At 40.7% G+C, this 18560-nt stretch overlaps 1 protein-coding gene across 6 annotated transcripts in view; it reads left to right on the top strand.

Moving 5' to 3' along the window:
- Nucleotides 1–18560, top strand: part of Glmn (glomulin, FKBP associated protein) — a 49513-nt gene that overhangs the window by 10245 nt on the left and 20708 nt on the right. For all 6 annotated transcript variants that reach the window (XM_036200614.1, XM_036200616.1, XM_036200617.1 and 3 more), the window contains exons 5-14: nucleotides 865–973; nucleotides 2861–3089; nucleotides 4874–4976; nucleotides 7354–7541; nucleotides 13757–13810; nucleotides 14181–14211; nucleotides 14537–14626; nucleotides 15678–15719; nucleotides 15819–15892; nucleotides 18372–18456. In XM_036200614.1, the coding sequence (XP_036056507.1) occupies nucleotides 865–973; nucleotides 2861–3089; nucleotides 4874–4976; nucleotides 7354–7541; nucleotides 13757–13810; nucleotides 14181–14211; nucleotides 14537–14626; nucleotides 15678–15719; nucleotides 15819–15892; nucleotides 18372–18456 (1005 nt within the window). The remainder of the gene's footprint in view (nucleotides 1–864; nucleotides 974–2860; nucleotides 3090–4873; nucleotides 4977–7353; nucleotides 7542–13756; nucleotides 13811–14180; nucleotides 14212–14536; nucleotides 14627–15677; nucleotides 15720–15818; nucleotides 15893–18371; nucleotides 18457–18560) is intronic.

Here is an 18560-nt window from a genome sequence, read left to right on the forward strand (position 1 = left end):
ATAACAGTTCCCTTTCATGTTTAATTCCTGTTCTTTGTAAGAACTTTAGTCCAGGAAATTATTCTTATGTAATACCCGGTCCTACTTGACGGGATGGATGGGCAATTCCATCTCAGCATTTTCCAAAGTTTCTAGATTTAAGAATTATCCAGTCTAAGATCCCTAATTCAGAGTTTTCTGTAAGAGAGCTATAAATGTGTAATTTAACAAGTCATCTTATTATATAGATGAAGTCAGTTTTAAAGAGCTGGTTGAATGCCACACTGACCCTTGTGCTGCATTAGACCCAGAGTCAAGTACTAGTGTTGCTTGAGACATGAAAGCTGAAAGGAGATTGTAAGGGGTGAGAGGGAGGAGAGAGGAGGAGAAGAGGGTGTGTGTGTGTGTGGGGTCAGCAATAAAAAGCTTGTCTGAAGATGCTGTAATAAAACCTAATACAGGGAACTGAAGAGTGGAGGGATGTACACAGACGAGCCTTAGGGAAGAGAACTCCTTCCAGATGGTGGGTGTGGCTCTGAGGATTCTCAAAAGCAAGGTAGTGGGCGGGGTGTAGCTCTGGTGGAAGGGCAGAGAAAGCTGCTAGGCAGACTGAGTGGTAAAATGGCTGTCAAGATACCATAAATCATCTGTTCAGAAAGAACCAAAGGTTGGAGCTCTGCATGGAGAGTCTACAATAGCCAACAGAAGGCTCAGGTCAAGTTCAGAAGAAGCCTGAGCTCTGAAGATCCTTTTAACAACTTACAGGGCATTTTATAGTTCAGCAAATATAACTGTATTTTCTCAGTATGTCTTCTTTAAAATAGTAATCATGTGGCTTTAAATACAACTTGTATTAAACAGGTTCAATTGTGAATATTTTTATAGTTATGTAATCCAAAGGAATTGTTGTTGGGTTTGCTTGAACTCATTGAAGAGCCCTCTGGAAAACAGATATCCCAAATTATTCTTCTTTTACTTCAACCATTACAGACAGGTAATGAGCATTTTGGTATCCCCAAGTATGTCTTGTTTTATTTGCATACGTACCTTGATGTTTACCCTAAATGTGAACAGTCTACTGAGTAAAGCTTATGGTGAGTTACTGAGCTCTGCTGTTAGACTCAGAACAGTGCAGTGTGGATCTCAAGGTGCTGGAAGAGGGGCTGCTCAGCAAACATTTGGTGTGTGTCACACTGTTTTCGGGTATGTAATTTTTTGGTTAGCTTTGTTTTTTTAACTTACATTTTTTTACATGTATGAGTTTTTGCCTGAATGCATGTCTGCACACTTGCATGCTTGGTGCCCTTGGAGGCCAGAAATAGGCACCAGATCCCCTGAACTGGAATAACAGCAGGGTTGTGAGCTGCTACATGGGTGCTGGGAATTGAACCCAGGTCCTCTAGAAGAGCTGCCAGGCCTCTTAACCACTGAGCCATCTCTTTAGCTCCCTGGCTAGCTTTCTTATCTACAATTTATAGTTAGCATTTTTCCTCTAAGCATATTTAGTGGGTCAGGTGTGGTATCTGTAACATATGACAGCACCATGGTAGTCCCATATTTTGGTTAAGGACATGAGCCTCTGAATGGGAGGTTGGTTAAAAGGTAGTCTGGAGAATGAAAAGAGACATGTAGAACGAGAAAGCTTCATGGCTTAGTATTGGCAAATAATGGGTCTCAGCAACAAAGATGGACATTTTTCCTTGAAAGAAGTAATTTTCATTTTAGAAAACAAGGGGTTGGGGATTTAGCTCAGTGGTAGAGCGCTTGCCTAGCAAGCACAAGGCCCTGGGTTTGATCCTCAGCTCTGGTAAACCAAAAAAAAAAAACAAAAACAAAAACCAACAACACATTTTAGAAAACATACATACTTCAGAATATGATAGAGGTACCTAGACATTAGAATAAATTCATTTAAATCTGAATGCTCACCAGCCTTATACTTCTTAAATATTCAACATCTTTTAAGGGCACAAAAAGCTCTGTAATACTCCTTCCATTTATATAGTGCTGTGTAATTTTCCATTCATATTTTGTGCTTAGAATGAAAAATAAGGAAAAATATAGCCAGTTATAAAAATACTTTATTAGTTGATTTTATTATTGCTGTGCCCAAGTGCCTGACAACTGGCAATATGAGGAAGAACTGTTGATTTAGGTCAGGGTGTGTAGTCCATCATGGTGGGAGAGGCATAGTGGGAGTAGTGAGAACTACCTGATCACACTGCAGTGACAGAGAGAGAGGAGTGAGAACTACCTGATCACCCTGCAGTGACAGAGAGAGAGGAGGGAGAAAACTACCTTGATCACCCTGCAGTGACAGAGAGAGAGAGTAGAAGTTACTGAATCACCCCTGCAGTGACCAGAGAGAGAGGAGTTTTGAAAGGAAGTACCTGATCACCCTGCAGTGACAGACGAGGAGGAGTTGAGAAGTACCTGATCACCCTGCAGTGACAAGAGAGAGAGGAGTGAGAAACTACCTGATCACACTGCAGTGCAGAGAGGAAGAGAGTGAGAACTACCTGATCACCCTGCAGTGACAGAGAGAGAGGAGTGAGAACTACCTGATCACCCTGCAGTGACAGAGAGAGAGGAGTGAGAACTACCTGATCACCCTGCAGTGACAGAGAGAGAGGAGTGAGAACTACCTGATCACACTGCAGTGGCAGAGAGAGAGGAGTGAGAACTACCTGATCACACTGCAGTGGCAGTGGAGAGTAGTGAGTTCAGACTACTCTACCTCTAAGCCCAGCTTCTGGTGACACTTTGTTCAGCGAGGCTCCACCTCCTGAAGATCCAGAACCTTCTAAATGCTACTTCCTTTTGTCTTGTGTGCAGCATGCTTATGAGGTGAATACAAGTAACAACCGGGTCTCTGTTGCAGTGATTCAGAAACTCCCTCACAACAAGGCATATTCAGTTGGATTAGCACTGTCCACCCTTTGGAGTCAACTTTCTCTTCTTCCTGTTCCGTACTCAGAAGAACAAATGCAGACAGACGATTATGGCCTTTGTCAGTGTTGCAAGGCCTTAATAGAGTTCATGAAACCTTTTGTGGAAGAAGTAATTGATAACAAGGAAAATGAAAAGTTAAAAGATGAATTACTAAAGTTGTAAGTATATTTGAAAGATATCTCACAGTAGAGTGAGTAATTAGTAACTTAGTCATCTTATGTTTCTTATTTGTACATACAAATCTAGTTTTGGATTTTGAATTTTTAGACAGATATAATGTTGACCTGATATATCATGGATGTTTAATGAGGCACTAACAGTATAAAACCAAGTCCTTCACTTAATTTACTTTCACCATCACAGCAAGCAAATCCTGAAAGTGGGGCAGTAGATACATTTAACAGAAGGAATTCATTCCGTCTATGAGAAATTGTATTTGAAAACAACAGAAGGACCACCAGACAGTTGAACATCCACCCTGATCACAAATTTAACAAAGTGCTCGCCCACTATCTTTCACACCATGGGTTCTGACTAAACATCCACTGTTCAGTATGGCTCCCAATCACTTGGCATATGGATGGTCCAAATTAAGATGTGCTACCAGTATAAAATAGCCTTTAGGTTGAAGACTGGTCCTTTTAAAAAGGGGAAAACATAAGCTGGATATGGTGGTGCTCACCTGTCACTCCGGCCCTCAGAAGTTGAGGCAGAAGGATGGCAAGATCAAAGCCAGAGCCCAGGTTACAGAATAACCTGTCTCCAAAAATCAAATCAAAACAAAACCTCCAAACAACGAATACACACCATAAAAAGAAAGAAAAGACAACAAAATTCCTATCTTGGTAAACTTGTGACCTACCAAAATATTTCAGCTATATTGGGCTAATTAAGGCAATTATTTCTCACAACTTTTCTCATGTGACTACTAGGAAATCTTAAATTGTAAATTATACATAGAATTTGTGTTAAATTTCTTTTGGATAGTATTAAACTTTTTTTTTCTAATTTGGGAAACTAATGCTATTGTTAACTTTTCTATTTTGCAGGATTAGGGCATTTAAAGTTGGTTTTTATGAGGGGGTTTGTTTGTCTGTTTACCATTTAGGAAACCTATTACCTTTTTTTTTTTTTTTTTTTTAAGGCTATTTTAAAGACTAGAAAAGACTTAGTCACAGAATAAAGTTAGATTAAAAATAAAGTTGCTGGGTGGTGGTGGTGCACACCTTTAATCTCAGCACTGTTAGTTTGAGGTCAGCCTGGTCTACAGAGCGAGTTCTAGGACAGCCAGGGCTACATGGAGAAACCCTGCCTCAAAAAAACTAAAGGAAAAAAAGTGAATATAACTTTATAAAAAAATTTCTGTCTTGGGTTTTCCTTGGACAGATGATAGGTACAATCCTAGATGAGTACTGGTCCTCAGGCAGACCTTCAGAATCAATGAGAACAGTCTAGAAATGGAATTGAATCTCAGCACATAGAGCCTACTAAGACATTCTCCTGTTTTCCCCATAACTGTTACTAAAGAGAAAGGATTCATTATGTCTTATAGACACATTATTACTGATGCTTGCTTTAGGCCATCTGTGCTACTGTAATAAAACACCAGGTGATTTATAATAAAAATGTTTTAGCTTGCAGTTCTAGGCTAGGAAGTCTAAGATTGGGGTGCTAGAACTTGGTGGACAAGTAGCAAGTTCAAGAAAGCTGAGCTCATCTTTTCAAAACAGCATAGCCTTCCCACGAGACTTGAGCCCTCCTGGCCTAGCCAACTTTCAAAGGTCCCACTTCTTAATACTGTTATAATGAATTAAATTTCAGCCTGATTTTAGAGGATGAACAAGCCATGCAGTGCTTATCTTTCACATAAAGCTAGATATGAAAACTAGATGTTATGTTTCAGGAGTGCCGACGACATAATTACCTATTTTTTATGTCTCAGCTGTTTCAAAAGCCTGAAATGCCCTTTGCTGACGGCGCAATTCCTTGAACAGTCTGAAGAAGTTGGAAATGACCCTTTTCGGTGTTTTGCATCTGAAATAATAGTAAGTACAGCCAGTCTGATCTGCTGTAACATTTGCTGTAATCTTAAATTTATCCTGCTATATTCTGATGTGTTTCATATGAGCACTTAAATTGATAATTTATTAATAGGGCAACGTAGCTTTTTTAGAATACAGATAAACAACAGGATGGAAATTAAATAGCAATCATCTCATCCAAGGCTTTCCAAAGGTTTCTACTTATATGTTAATAAATAAGAAAATGTATATATACATATAAGGTCTTGAATAGTTATATCTATTCCTGTGTATCTTTTCTCTTAATACTATAATATACATCATTGCTATTAGTAGTATTTTTTAAAGAGTGTGTGTGTGTGTGTATGTGTGTCTCTGCACCACATGCATGCAGTACCTGTGGAAGCCAGAAGAGGATGTCATTTTGGTTGTTAGCCAGCATGTGGGTACTGGGAGTTGAACCTGGATCATCTAGAAGGGCACCCAGCCCCCATCTTAAGCATTTTTAAGTGTAGCATTAGTGCGTTTACATTGTTATGCAACCACCACAGTCACCTCAAGAGTCTATCTTTCCCTCTGAAGGTCTGTTCTTGCAAAGCACTCATTCCTCATCCTCGGCCCTGCCGTTGCCTGGCAACCACCACTCTGCCTGAAGCACTTATATTTTTTCATGTTGAAATTGATTCTTTCTATCTTTTTATTTTTAGTTTTTTGGAGATAAGGTTTCACTATATAACTCTGGCTGTACTAGAACTCTCTGTAGATCATGCAAGAGTTGAACTCAGAGAGATCCACTTGCCTCTGTCTCTGAAGTGCTGGTATTAAAGGCATACACTACCATGCCCAGCTTCATTTGTGTTTCAAATTTACTCATTTTATTTTATTACAAAGTGTGTCTCTTTTCTTTTTTTAAAGTGCACCATATGTGTGCAGTAGCCAAGGAGGCCAGAAGAGGGCATTGGATCTCTTGGAACTGGAATTATAGATAGTTGTGAGCCACCCTGTGGGTGTTGTGAACCAAACCTGGGTCTTCTGCAAGAGCACCCAGTGCTCTAACTGCTAAGCCATCTCTCCAGCTCCCTGAAATGGTTTGCTTAGCTCATGCTAAAACCATCTAGCAATCAGATAGTTTGGCTCTCAACAAAACTCATTTGTGTGGGTACCTTTAATTATTTTGAGTCTCAAAATTTATTTTGATGTTTCAAAATAAATACATTAATAAATAAAACAAAGCAAAAACCTGCCTGAAATATGTCAGGGCCATCCAGGACAATCTTTTGAATAACTCAAAATCAACTATTCAAGACCTTCATTATACCAGCAGATGTCCTCACTGCCTTAGTTAGTGTTCTATTGCTTTGAAGAGACACCAGGACCATGGCAACTCTTAGGAAAGAAAACATTTAATAGGGGCTGGCTTACAGTTTTAGAGGTTTAGTATAGTATCCTCCTAGTGGGGAGCATGGCCTCACACAGGCAGACATGGTGCTGGAAAAACAGCTGAGAGTTTTACATACAGATATGCAGGCAGCAGGAAGAGAGAGACACTGGACCTGCCTTGTGTTTTTGAAGCCTCAAAGCCCACCTCCACTGACATACTTCCTCCAATAAAACCACACCTATGTGGTGGTATTGTGTTCCCAAAATATTGTGCACGCTAATAAATTTATCTGGGGTCAGAGAAGAGAACAGCCACAATATTAAACATAGAGGATAGGCAGTGGTAGCACACGCCTTTAATCCTAGCATTACAGAGGCAGAGATCTACCTGGATCTCTGTGTGTTCGAGGATACAGTCAAGTATGGTGACTCACGCCTTTAAGTGAGCCTTTAATCCCAGGGCGTGATGGCAGAAAGCAGAAAGGTATATAAGGTGTGAAGACCAGAAACTAGAAGCATTTGGCTGGTTAAGCTTTTAGGCTTCTGAGCAACAGTTCAGCTGAGATTCATTTGGGTGAAGACTCAGGCTTCCAGTCTGAGGAAACAGGATCAGCTGAGGAACTGGCAAGGTGAGATAGCTGTGGCTTGTTCTACTTCTCTGATCTTCCAGCATTCACCCCAATAATTGGCCTCAGGTTTGATTTTATTAATAATACCATTTAAGATGCATGCTACACACCTACTTAAACAAGACCACACCTCCTGTTCCTTCTCAAGTAGTGCCACTCCTTGATGACTAAATAGTCAAATATATGAGCCTATGGGTCCATTCGTATTCAAACCACTACACTCACTATTGGTATTTAAGACAATCTAATCATGGGAGTGATAATTCAAGACAGATATCACAAGCTCTATACACCTTTAAAGGGAAGGGATTATATGGGTGTGAATATAGAATAAGGAGGTGATAATATCATTTATTTGCCAACAGCTTCCCTTTTTTAAACCCATTTCACAGGGATTTTTATCACAAATTGGACACCCTGTCCCACAAATTATTCTTAATCATGGAAGGAAAAAAAGGACTTGGGATTATCTTGAATTTGAGGAGGAAGAAGACAGACAGTTGGCAGACTCTGTGGCTTCTCTGACATATCTAGTATTTGTTCAGGGCATCGGTATTGATCAGCTTCCATTGGTCCTAAGGTAAGAGTCAATATCAAACTCTTGATTTATTTAATATCCAGACATGTGGTACACTGGAAGATGGCTGATTAGAGATGCCTAGAATTTTCGGGTATCTCCAGTAGTGTGAAAAAGACATCAACTAAGTGTATGTCTTGCAGGGAGATGTGGGTGGAATGAAATGGAGTGCAGTCAGCAGACAGAGACATACTGAAATTAGGTCTATATAGGAAACAGTACTCCTTAACATTGAGTACTAGGCAAAATGGTTTGGATGGGAGAATTTCCCCCAGTGGACCTATAAGAGGCAGAAAAGGAGAGCCTTGTGAGCCTCACAGGTAGAGTATAGTATTCTGCATAACAAAGTAAGTCTGGAGATCCATGATTTACACAGCAAACAGCCGGGGAAGTGGGCTGATGCTGTAGGGGACTGTGAGCGATCTTGTAGTCATACTTTTCAGTTGGGGGAAACATCCCCAGAATTACTAAACCTGTTGAGTGCTAAAGCCTTGTCCTCTCTGCTGACCAAAGGAACCACCACTCTGAATCGCCTTGGGCATAAGAGGCTGATTTTTGACTTGAACCCAGATCAGGGGCCATAGGGTTTAAGAAATAGGAAGAACAGGCTCCACTGCAGAGGGAAGCAGACTTACAGCTGGGAACTGCATCTTTACCTCTGAGGAGTAAAGCACAAAGAGTGAAGATAAGCTCGGGGTGCAGACAGGACTAGTGGGCCGGGTGTGCTGGGTCGCTCAGTGGCCATGCCTCCTCTCCTCGCAGCATAGATGCTTTCTACAGTCAGAGCTCTGCAGACTTTGGGGGAGACATAGCTGCTGCTTGGGCATTTCCCCCGCCACACACACCTCTGGTAGAAGAGCATCTACAAAGTGCTTCTTAGTCTCAGCTGGCAGGGAACAATGAAAGGAGGTTCAACTTGCCAGGTTGCTGGGCCAACCCATGGAGAACACTGGCAAGGATTTAGGTCAGCAGCAGTGATAGCAGCATGCGTGGCTAGCAGGAAAGGCAGTGTGGACTCCAGGGGAAGCAAAGACTCCACCGCCTCTCAGCAAGATAGGAAGGATGGGTTTCTTTGTTTGATCGAGGTGTTGTATTGCATTCACTCAACATGACTTCTCTACCCTTATCCTGGTGGGTTTCTGCTTTTCCTACAATCCTCTCTTTCTTACGTTCTTTGTTCTCTTCTTTTTAATTACTTATTTATACTTCCACCTTTGAAATTCTAACCCTCTAGACATCTACCTAGCCTTACTGTGGGAGTATAGTTGTTTTCAGCATTTTTCTTCTGTAATTAAATATTTGTGGGTTGTTGTCATCACTGGGGCCTGTTTGCTGTCCTCCATTGTCTCTGCTCTAGAGGCAGTGGGACCTGGGAGAATGGACCCAATAAATGAGGTAGACTACAGCCTCATGCAGTAGCTAACTTTATTCAGAGCCTCAGACAGTTTATACTCTGAGGGTTAAGGAAAGTTCTCATGAATTCAAGCTGTGTACAGTCACAAGGACAAACGTTTTTCTATCGAGGCATATAAAGGATAGTTTAAACATTTACTTGAATACACCAGTAAGCAATAATGAGTGTTCGGAAGTAAACTCACTATTATCCGATGGGAGGAGCACAGAAACACATTCCAAGAGCAGTTCCATGTTTTGAAGAAACTGAAGTCACAAGAATCTTGTCTTGTTTTCTTGGAGTGTTCTCTCAAGCTTTCAGACTTCTTACACAATTCTGTTCTTGCACCATTTTCCAACACCCCATGTACTGGTAGGGACTGAGACTTAAGAGGAAGCCGGCTCAAAAGACCCACAGGGGTTATCATTCCAGTAGCCAGTTCCAAAGCCAGTGAAGTGATTGAAATGCCAGAGATTCAAGTTTTTAGTGAGGTTTATAAACTCTACAGAAAGGAAGTTACATCCAGGCACAGGAGGCAGTTAGAATGGCCACACAGGAAACACTCCATAGGACAGTTCAGCTAAAACACCACGTGTCCAGAAAAAAAACATTATAAAAAGCTGCAAGAGTGGAGCGCCAAGCTCCTTCCAAAGGCAGATTCGTCAGAAACTCATCAGGCCCCTCAGCAAAAGGGGACAAACAAGCTGAAAGTACTGGCTTCCAAACAATTGTACTATATCCAGCAAGATTCAGGTAGAGATAAAGACCGTACGAGCTCATCCCAAGCTAAAGGCAGTCAGGACAGTTAAGCCGGCACTAAAGAGGTGCAGGAGGCAATCCTGCACACAGAGGGGACAGTGACAGCCACAGAGGCATGGGGGAGAGTGAGTCACAAGAAAAACAGGACCATCTGAGAATCACTAAACCTCCAAAACAAGGTAAGTTAAAAAGAAAACAGTACCTTAATCAAGAAAACAACAGGAATTAGCCATACATCTCTCAGTAATAACCCTGAATGTAAACTGTCTTAATTCTCTAAATAAATAAAATATGCAGATCAATCAATTGGCTTAAAGTGATATCCAACTAGTTTCTATCATTTTAAAACATTTTAAATTGCGTATATGTGTGCAGGTGCCCAAAGAGACCAGAGTTATAGATTCCCCCTAGAAATGGTGGTCCTGGGAGCCCAGCCCAGGTCCTCTGCAAGAACAATATGTGCTCTTAACTGCTGAACCATCTCTCTGGTCCCAAACTATTTTCTATCTTTAAGAAACACTCAGCACTTGGGAGGCAGAAATAGGCAAATTTCTGTGAGTTCAAGGCCATCCACAGTAAGTTTTAGGCTAATGAAGGCTACACAGCGAGACCCTGTCTCAAAGAACTATAGACAGATGGACAGAGGAAGAGAGATTGATGAATCCCACATAGACTTAAAGTATGGAAAATAGTATTCTAAAAAAGTGGAATCTGAAAGTAAGCTGGACTAGCTATTCTTGTATCTGACAATATAGACCCCAAGCCAAAATACTTGAACAAGCCATTAAGAAGATATAATAATTATAAATATATGAGTGACAAATGTTGATACATATAATTTCATAAAACAGACAGTACTATAAGCAGGATAAGTCCTCAATAGGGGGTAGATTTCAGCACCCAGTCTCATCAGTAGACAGGTCACTTAGAAGAACTAACAGAAATGTTAGTGAAGCTATATCATAGCTCCAAGCTACTTATTAGACCTCAACATCTTCAGAATGTACATTCTCAGCAGCTGTGAAACTTTCTCTAAAAAGAAATCACATTCTATGCCGTAAAACCTGTCTTAACCAAATTTTAAAAACAATAATGTCTTTTATCAGATTATAATGTTATAAAATTAGAATTCAACAGCAGAACAAAGTATAGAAAATAGGCAAACACCTGGAGATTAATTACATAACACACCTTTGACCAATCAGTGTATCACTGAGGAAACTGGGGGTAATTTAAAACTTCTAGAATCAACTGAAAAACAAAACAGAAAACACCTACCATGAACTTCAGGATATAGCAAAGGGCAGTTCTGAAAGGGAATTCTGTAGCTGTAAGTGCCTAAATTAAAAATCCTAAGGGCTAGAAAGCTAGCTTAATGTTAAAAATGCGTGCTGCTCTTTCAGAGGACCACTGGTTCTGATCCCAGCAGCATATCAGGTCACTCCCAAACTGCTTTTAATTCCAGCCCCAGGGTATCCTCTGTCTTCTTCTGGCCTCTGGGCACCCACACACGTGTACATACGCATAAATTTTAAAAAGTAAATCTTGTTTTATGTGAAGGGAAAGTCTCAGATAAATAACTTCTTGATGTGTTTGAAGGTCTTAGGCAAATAGAACTAGCCCAGAACAAATTTACTAGATGAAACTAAGTGTCAATGTGGAAAGAAATGACGTGGGGTCTAAAAGAACAATACAAGAGGTCCGTGAGACAGCTGGTTCTTTGAAAAGACAAATACTTTCACAGACATTTAACCAAACTAACATAAAAAGATGATGAAATTTAGATACAAAGTGGTGATGTCACCACTGAAATCCAGAGGATCACTATGAATATTTTGAAAACTTTATAGTCTAATAAATTAGAAAATCCATATGTCAGTACACTTCTAGACATCTGTGACCTACCAGAATTGAACTGAGGCAATACTAAGAACCTAAACAGATCAGTAACAAAGCATCTCCCGATGAAGAAAAGCCCAGGGCTGTACAGATCCACTCCTGATCTTACCAGATGCTCGAAGAACTAACACACATCATCCTTAACCTACCCCAGAAGTAAAAAGGGAAAAGAGTGCTTCTAAATTCATTCTTCTAGAATACTATCCTGATACCAAGACCAGGTAAGACTACTTTAGAAAAAGATAACTGGCTAGGATGGTGATACATACTTGTAATCCCAGAATTTGGGAGGCTGAGGCAGATCATGAATTGTAGGCCAGCCTGGGCTACATAGTGAATTCTAGGGAGTCTGAACTAAATATCAAAATCGATTTAAAAACAACAAAATAGCTGGGTGTGGTGGCACAGGCCTTTAATCCCAGCATTAGGCAGAGGCAGGCGGATCTCTGTGAGTTCAAGGCTAACCTAGTCTACAAAGCTAAGTTCCAAAACAGCACAGGAAAACCCTTTCTGGAAAAACCAAAAGAAAACAAACAAAAAACAAGCCGGAGATGGGCTCATGGAGATGGAGATGGCTCAGTAGATAAAGCATTTGTCATCCGGGCCTGACTACCTGAGTTTGAGTCCTGGGACCTGAAGTGAACAGAACTGACTCCAGAAAGTTGTTCTTTGTCTTCCACATCAGTGTCATAATGTGCTTGTGCCCATGTGCAGGCCTGCACACAGTAACACATTTTTAAATCCCCAAAGACAACAACAGTATAAGAAACAAAAGAAAACAACCCAGCTTCTTTGCCTAGTTTAGTTCTAGAAATACTCAACAAAATGCTTCCAAAGTAAATTCTTCAGTATCATAATAAGATCATACAAGTTGGTCTTTATGGTCAGATATGAAAAGTGGTTCAGCATACATCAGTAAACCTAACGCAGGACATGCTTATATTGACTCCAAGACAAATATCACATGATTGTCTATTGTGATTGTTAGATACAGGAAATTCCTTTGAAAAAATTCAGTATCCCTTCTTGATAAAAACCCCAAAGAAACTAAAATAGAAGGATCATACATTACTAATAAAGGCTGTGTGACTGTTTGGAACAGTCCATAGCCAACGTACTACTGAAAGTGGTCAATTGAATAGCCTTTAAAATCAGTAGGGCTGTCACAACAAAATGCTGTCAAAATGAAGAAACATTACTCTCGTTCTACAGGCTGGACTATGTGGGCAAAGTGTCAGAAAGTTGTTTCCTTTTGAGAGTTGGGTTCCATTCCAGTTGCTTTCTGAGAAGAGGGTTTATTTGGCTTACATCCTTGAAGGAAATCGGGGCAGGAGCCCTGCTTGCTTTAAGAATGTCACTTAGTCGCTCATACTCAGCCAGCTTTCTGACACAGCCCAGACCATGTACTTAGGGAACAGTGCTCCCCGGAGTGGGCTGGGCCCTTTCCACATCAATCAGTAATCTCTCACAGTCGCAGTCACAGGCCAGTCTGACAAAGGTCCTCTTCCCCGGGTGACAGCTCAGGAGGAGAGTCCCCCATGCTCCTCTGGCACGTGGGTCCTTGATGGTCTTTGCTTCACATTCTTACATCATCCTTCCTGAATGCAACTCTCTAAATTTCCTCTTTTTAAAAAAGATTTCTTTAATTACGCTTATTTGTGTCTATCTGTCTGTGGGCATGTGAATGTGCTGCAGTGCCTACAGACATATGAAGTGGGCATTGGAGCCTGTGGGCAGGGGTTAGATGCAGTTGTGGGCCACCTGACATGAGTGCTGGGAACTGAACTCAAGTCCTCTACAACAGCAGTGTAACCTCCTAACCAATAAGCCATTTCTCTAGTCCCTGAATTCCCCTGTGAATAGGCATGAGGTACTGGATTAGAGCTCACCCCAAAGACCTCTCTTTATTGTATCTCTATAAAAACCTTAACTCCAAAATTCTGAGTTCTGGAGGCTATGATTCCAACATGTGTTTTCTGGGGAGAATAGAATTCAAATGTGTATAAAATTTCTAAATGTGTGTGTGAGAGAGAGATGTGGGGGCTGTGATTGGAGACCAGTATTGAGTTCTTATCTAGCATGTGTGAAGCCCTGGGTTTGACCTCTATCAGTGGTTGAGGAGAAGAAATTGCTGATTCTAAACACTTTTTTATTCTTTCCATTTTAGCCCATCATACCTTTTGCAGATGAACATGGAGCACATTGACGTATTTCTGCAAAGGTAAGATCATTTAGATGAAATCTCAGGATTCAGCTGTAACATTGAACACTCCTTGGAACTGTGGGAACAGGAAGGTCAGAGTTCAAGCTCATCCTTAGCAACACCAAGTGTTGAGTCCAGGGTGTGCTACCTGAGACCCTGTGGCAAAAAGCAACAAAAAGGAGTATGATTGACTGTGCAACAGACTTTCTCCTTAACATGCATGCATTTAGTTAAATTGAAACAGTCTTGCAGTGAGCCTTGGCTGGTGTCTAATGCTAGATCCTTTTCCTTCAGCCTCCCCAATCATTCCAGCATACAAGACCTAAAGTAAGGAACTATTCTGAAAAATTATAAAACCATAGTGATAACTTTTAATGTTTTCTTTCAGAACAGAACAGTCTATTTTCTCCAAAGGATTGGTAAGATTCGTTTGCTTCCATTGTGTGTGTGTGTGTGTGTGTGTGTGTGTGTGTGTGTGTGTGTGTGTGTGTGTGTGTGTGTGCGTGTGCGTGCGTGCGTGCGCGCGCGCGCGCGCACGAGCGCATTTGTGGAGGTCAGAGGACAACCTGTAGGAGCCAGTTCTCTCCATTGTATGTGTTCTGGGACCTCAGGTCATCAGGCTTATGGGCAGCTCTTTTCTCTGTTCAGCCATCTTACCAGCCTGTTTGTAAGCATTATAAATAGTAAAAATAATTATCACTGTCAACTTCACCTTGTATGTATGTGCATTATTTTCATCTGTAGGAACTTCTGGAGAATAGCTTATTGAGATTGGAAGACAACAGCCTACTTTATCAGTACTTAGAAATCAAGAGTTTTCTTGCTGTGCCTCAGGTAAGCAGAATATATATTCAAATACTAAAACAGCTCCTTGCCTATTCTGAACTCTGCTCTGGTAACATACGCCTGCGGTTCCTCTCCCTCCCTTCTCAGCCTCTGTAAGTGCTACTCTAGCTTCTGGTTGAGTTTTTGTGCGGATGGAAGTGGTCTGCCATCTGTGCTGGCCATGACAAAAGGCAGACTACCTGGCATATGGCTAGTAAGACTATAGAGCTGAGTTTTAAATTCTGTTTTGAGTAATTTATACTTTAAAATACTTTTATTCTCTGTGAGTTTCCCCCAACTCCTAGAATTAACTTATACTTGAATAGCTATTGGCCACCATCCTAGTTGATGGCATAATGGAAGGCCCTGGGAAGCAAAGCACTTGACCTTCTCCTGACTTACACACTCACTCTGTCTCCACCCTGTTGACCTACCCATCACTTACACACTCAGTCTGTCTCCACCCTGTTGACCTCCTGTGGTGTACCTGCCTGAGCTCTTCATTTGCTATGTAGGTTTTTAGCTGTGAGTGTATAAATTTCTTAATATTTAAATAGAAAGGAGTGTCTTTTGCTACTACATAAGCTTGATTATATTTAATGAATGCATTATACGTCTGAATATATGATTTCCTTTTCTTTGTTTTGTTTTGTTTTTTCAAGACAAGGTTTATCAGTGTAACCTTGGCTCTCCTGGAACCGCTCTGTAGATCTGGCTAGCCTCAAACTCATGGCATGGCCTCTGCCTCCTGAGTGCTGGGATTAAAGGCATGCACCACCGCTGCCTGATGATTACCTTTTCTTGTTATTCTTTACATAATTGAAAATTACCTTTCACTTTAAAATCACACTTAGTCACATCTCATTTTGTGCTGTGTAAAAACTGATTGTAGTTAGCTTGCCGTAGATGTGAAGGCCAGAGGAGCACATCTCCTTAGCCTGTGCGTTTCTTTTCTCTGCCCTTTTCTCTCAACTTTCAGTTTGCATCTAGTAATAATTTAACTTTCTTTGGAGTCAGAATCTATAGCTAAATTAAATTAATTTTTTTTCTTTATTTCTAGGGCTTAGTCAAAGTAATGACGCTTTGCCCCATTGAGACATTGGTATGTGTGATTTTGGGACTAAAGAGTCACAGTGAGAAATTTTAATAAATAATTTAATTTTAAATGTTTTGTGTGATAGTATTATTTGTTTCATTTCAGAGGAAAAAAGGTTTAGCTATGCTTCAGCTGTATATTGACAAGTTGGATTCACAAGGCAAATATACATTATTTAGGTATGTACCGAGCTGGTGAGTGAGGCACTTTTTGTTGTCCTGACAAAATAAGTAGAAAACAGCTTAGGGAGAAAGCTTTATCTGGGCTCAGTGTCATCTGTGCATGCTGGTCCTGTGCTGTGGGCCTGTGGATGAGCTCATGTGGAAGAGGTGTGTGGAGGATATACTGGACCAGAGCCCTTCACCCCAAGGAAGGCCAAGGACAGGATAGATCCTTTCACAGCATGCCTCCAGAGACCTACTTCCTGCATGAGGTTCAACCTCCTAGTTTCCGTCTCTCAAGAATACCTTCTGCTGTAACTCAATCAAGGGCTGACCTATTGATTGGTTTGAGCCCTCAGGATCTAATCAATCACTTCACAGAAGTCTGTCAGCTGCACTCAGTCTTTAACACAGAAGCTTTTAGGAGACATTTCAAAACATAGCCCATGGCTAATTACCAAGTGTGTGGCTGATCGAAACCTACTAATGCCATGTAGTTATTTGAAGGTACGCTATTTGTACAGTATTGTTCAGTATCTGTAAGAGTTAAAGAATCCGCTTATCAAGTATTTTGGAAACATATAAAGTGTATTATGTGAGTAGCAGTGTGTAATTTTTAGTTTGATTGAAGTACTGTAAACTTAATCAGTCTTAAAAGAATAACTGAGATTGACTGTTCCTGCTAGAACCTTACAGAGTTCAATAATCTTCCATTATTTGTAATTGAAACAGGGTACCACAAAGATTTGTAACTTGACAGGTCAGTCACTCTAAGTTACTCTTAGATTTTACTAGTAGAGTTAAAGATTAGAACACTTTAGGCTAAATAATAAATACAGGCTTTATAAGGCCATACATACAGTTGCATGGAAATTCCACTGTTCTTATATTAGGGGGTGGTTGTATTCTAACAGCACTGTCATATACATCAGGTTAAAGTCAGTCTGTAGATCTTAGCTTGCTTTACCCTGTTGTAGGTACTAAGAATGAGTTGCAAACTGATTTAAGCAATATTGAAATGCTAAAAGGTCTTTGGGTGTACCTAGTACTAGCATCCTCAAGCCTTCACTTCTGATAATAGAGTCAGGCCTGGCTTACACAGTCCTAGCCTTTAGATCTTATACCAAGTGTCTTATTTTGTTCCACTGTACTCTGCCAATAGATCCCTTTTCCTTAGTCCTTCTTGGTAGCTTCCCATCATGGGCTCATGGCCTCAGTCTGTGCAGTTGGCTCTATTACTTTGGGACAGAGCATCATGGTAGTGTGTAGGCAGCAGGAGGGCCACCTCACTCATCATGGCCAGGAGCACCGGCATGGATGGGTGGAAAGGGTTAGAGTCCCAATACCTTCTTGAAGCACATGCCCCTAGGGACCTCCGTTCTTCCGATGAGGTCCCATTTCCTAAAGATGCCACCACCAGCTAAGAACCAAGACTTTTGCACATGAGCCTTTAGGGGACACTAAGATTTAAGCCATTAACACTGTCATCAGGTTTCCTTTAGCAAGTAAACCAGCATAAGTCTACTTTTATAGAGAACAATTCTGAAAGTTTTTAGGTTATACTGGTCTTCATTCTTGCCATGTTAAATTATAATTATATGCATGAAAAGATTTGGTTTAACAGAATTTTTTTTTTTTTTTTTTTTTTTTTGGTATGTGGAGCTGAGGATCGAACCCAGGGCCTTGTGCTTGCTAGGCATGTGTTCTACCACTGAGCTAAATCCCCAACCCTGAGACATTTCTTATTTGATGGCTGAGGAGGTAGCTCAGTAGGTAAGAACACCTTCACAAGCATGGGAATCCATGTTCAGATCTCCAGAATCAATATGAAACTCTGAGCACGTAGCCAGTCGGTGGTTGTGCCCACCTTTAATCCCAGCACTTGGTGGGCAGAGGCAGGAGGATCTCTGAGTTTAAGGAAGGCCAGCCTGGTCTACAGAGTGAGTTTCAGGACAGCCAGGGCTATACAGAGACACCATGTCTCAAACAAAACAAAACAAAACAACAACAATAATGGTCATGATCATATACAGCTTTAACCCCAGTGCTGGGTGGGGAGGTTAGAGGGGCAGGAGTTAGGATTGCTGGGGCTTGCTGTACCAGCCTAGCCTCAGGACCAGTGAGAGACCCTGTCTCAAAAGAATAAGGAGACCGATAGAACACACACACACACACACACACACACACACACACACACACACGACTGATAGAACAAGACACCCGTTCTCTGGCCTCTACACACACACACACACACACACACACACACACACACACATATATATATTTTTTTAAAGACCCAGTTGTACATAAAATTTACCAGTTAGTGAAAGCAAAAACTGTTAAGATAACTTATAGTTAGCTGGCCACATTGATAATTGTCTTCACTGAATTTTATATTCTTAGAAGTTATATAAGGTCCAGTTGAATTGTAAACTTTTTTATCACTAATTATATTGCCATTTAATATAATTTTATGTGTTATAATTATGCTTTCAAGGTGCTTATTAAATACAAGTCATCACTCGGGTGTTGAAGGCTTTGTAATTCAAAATATCAAAAATCAGATTGATGTGTCATTTAAGGTAAGAATATAGACCCAGGTGAGGGGTCAGTTACTAGTTGATGCACATGTAGCATACATCAGTATTGATTTACCCGCAGTATTTTTCTGTCTATAATATCAAAG

The sequence above is a fragment of the Onychomys torridus genome, chromosome 10 (genome assembly GCF_903995425.1).
Source record: "Onychomys torridus chromosome 10, mOncTor1.1, whole genome shotgun sequence".
Classification (NCBI taxonomy): domain Eukaryota; kingdom Metazoa; phylum Chordata; class Mammalia; order Rodentia; family Cricetidae; genus Onychomys; species Onychomys torridus.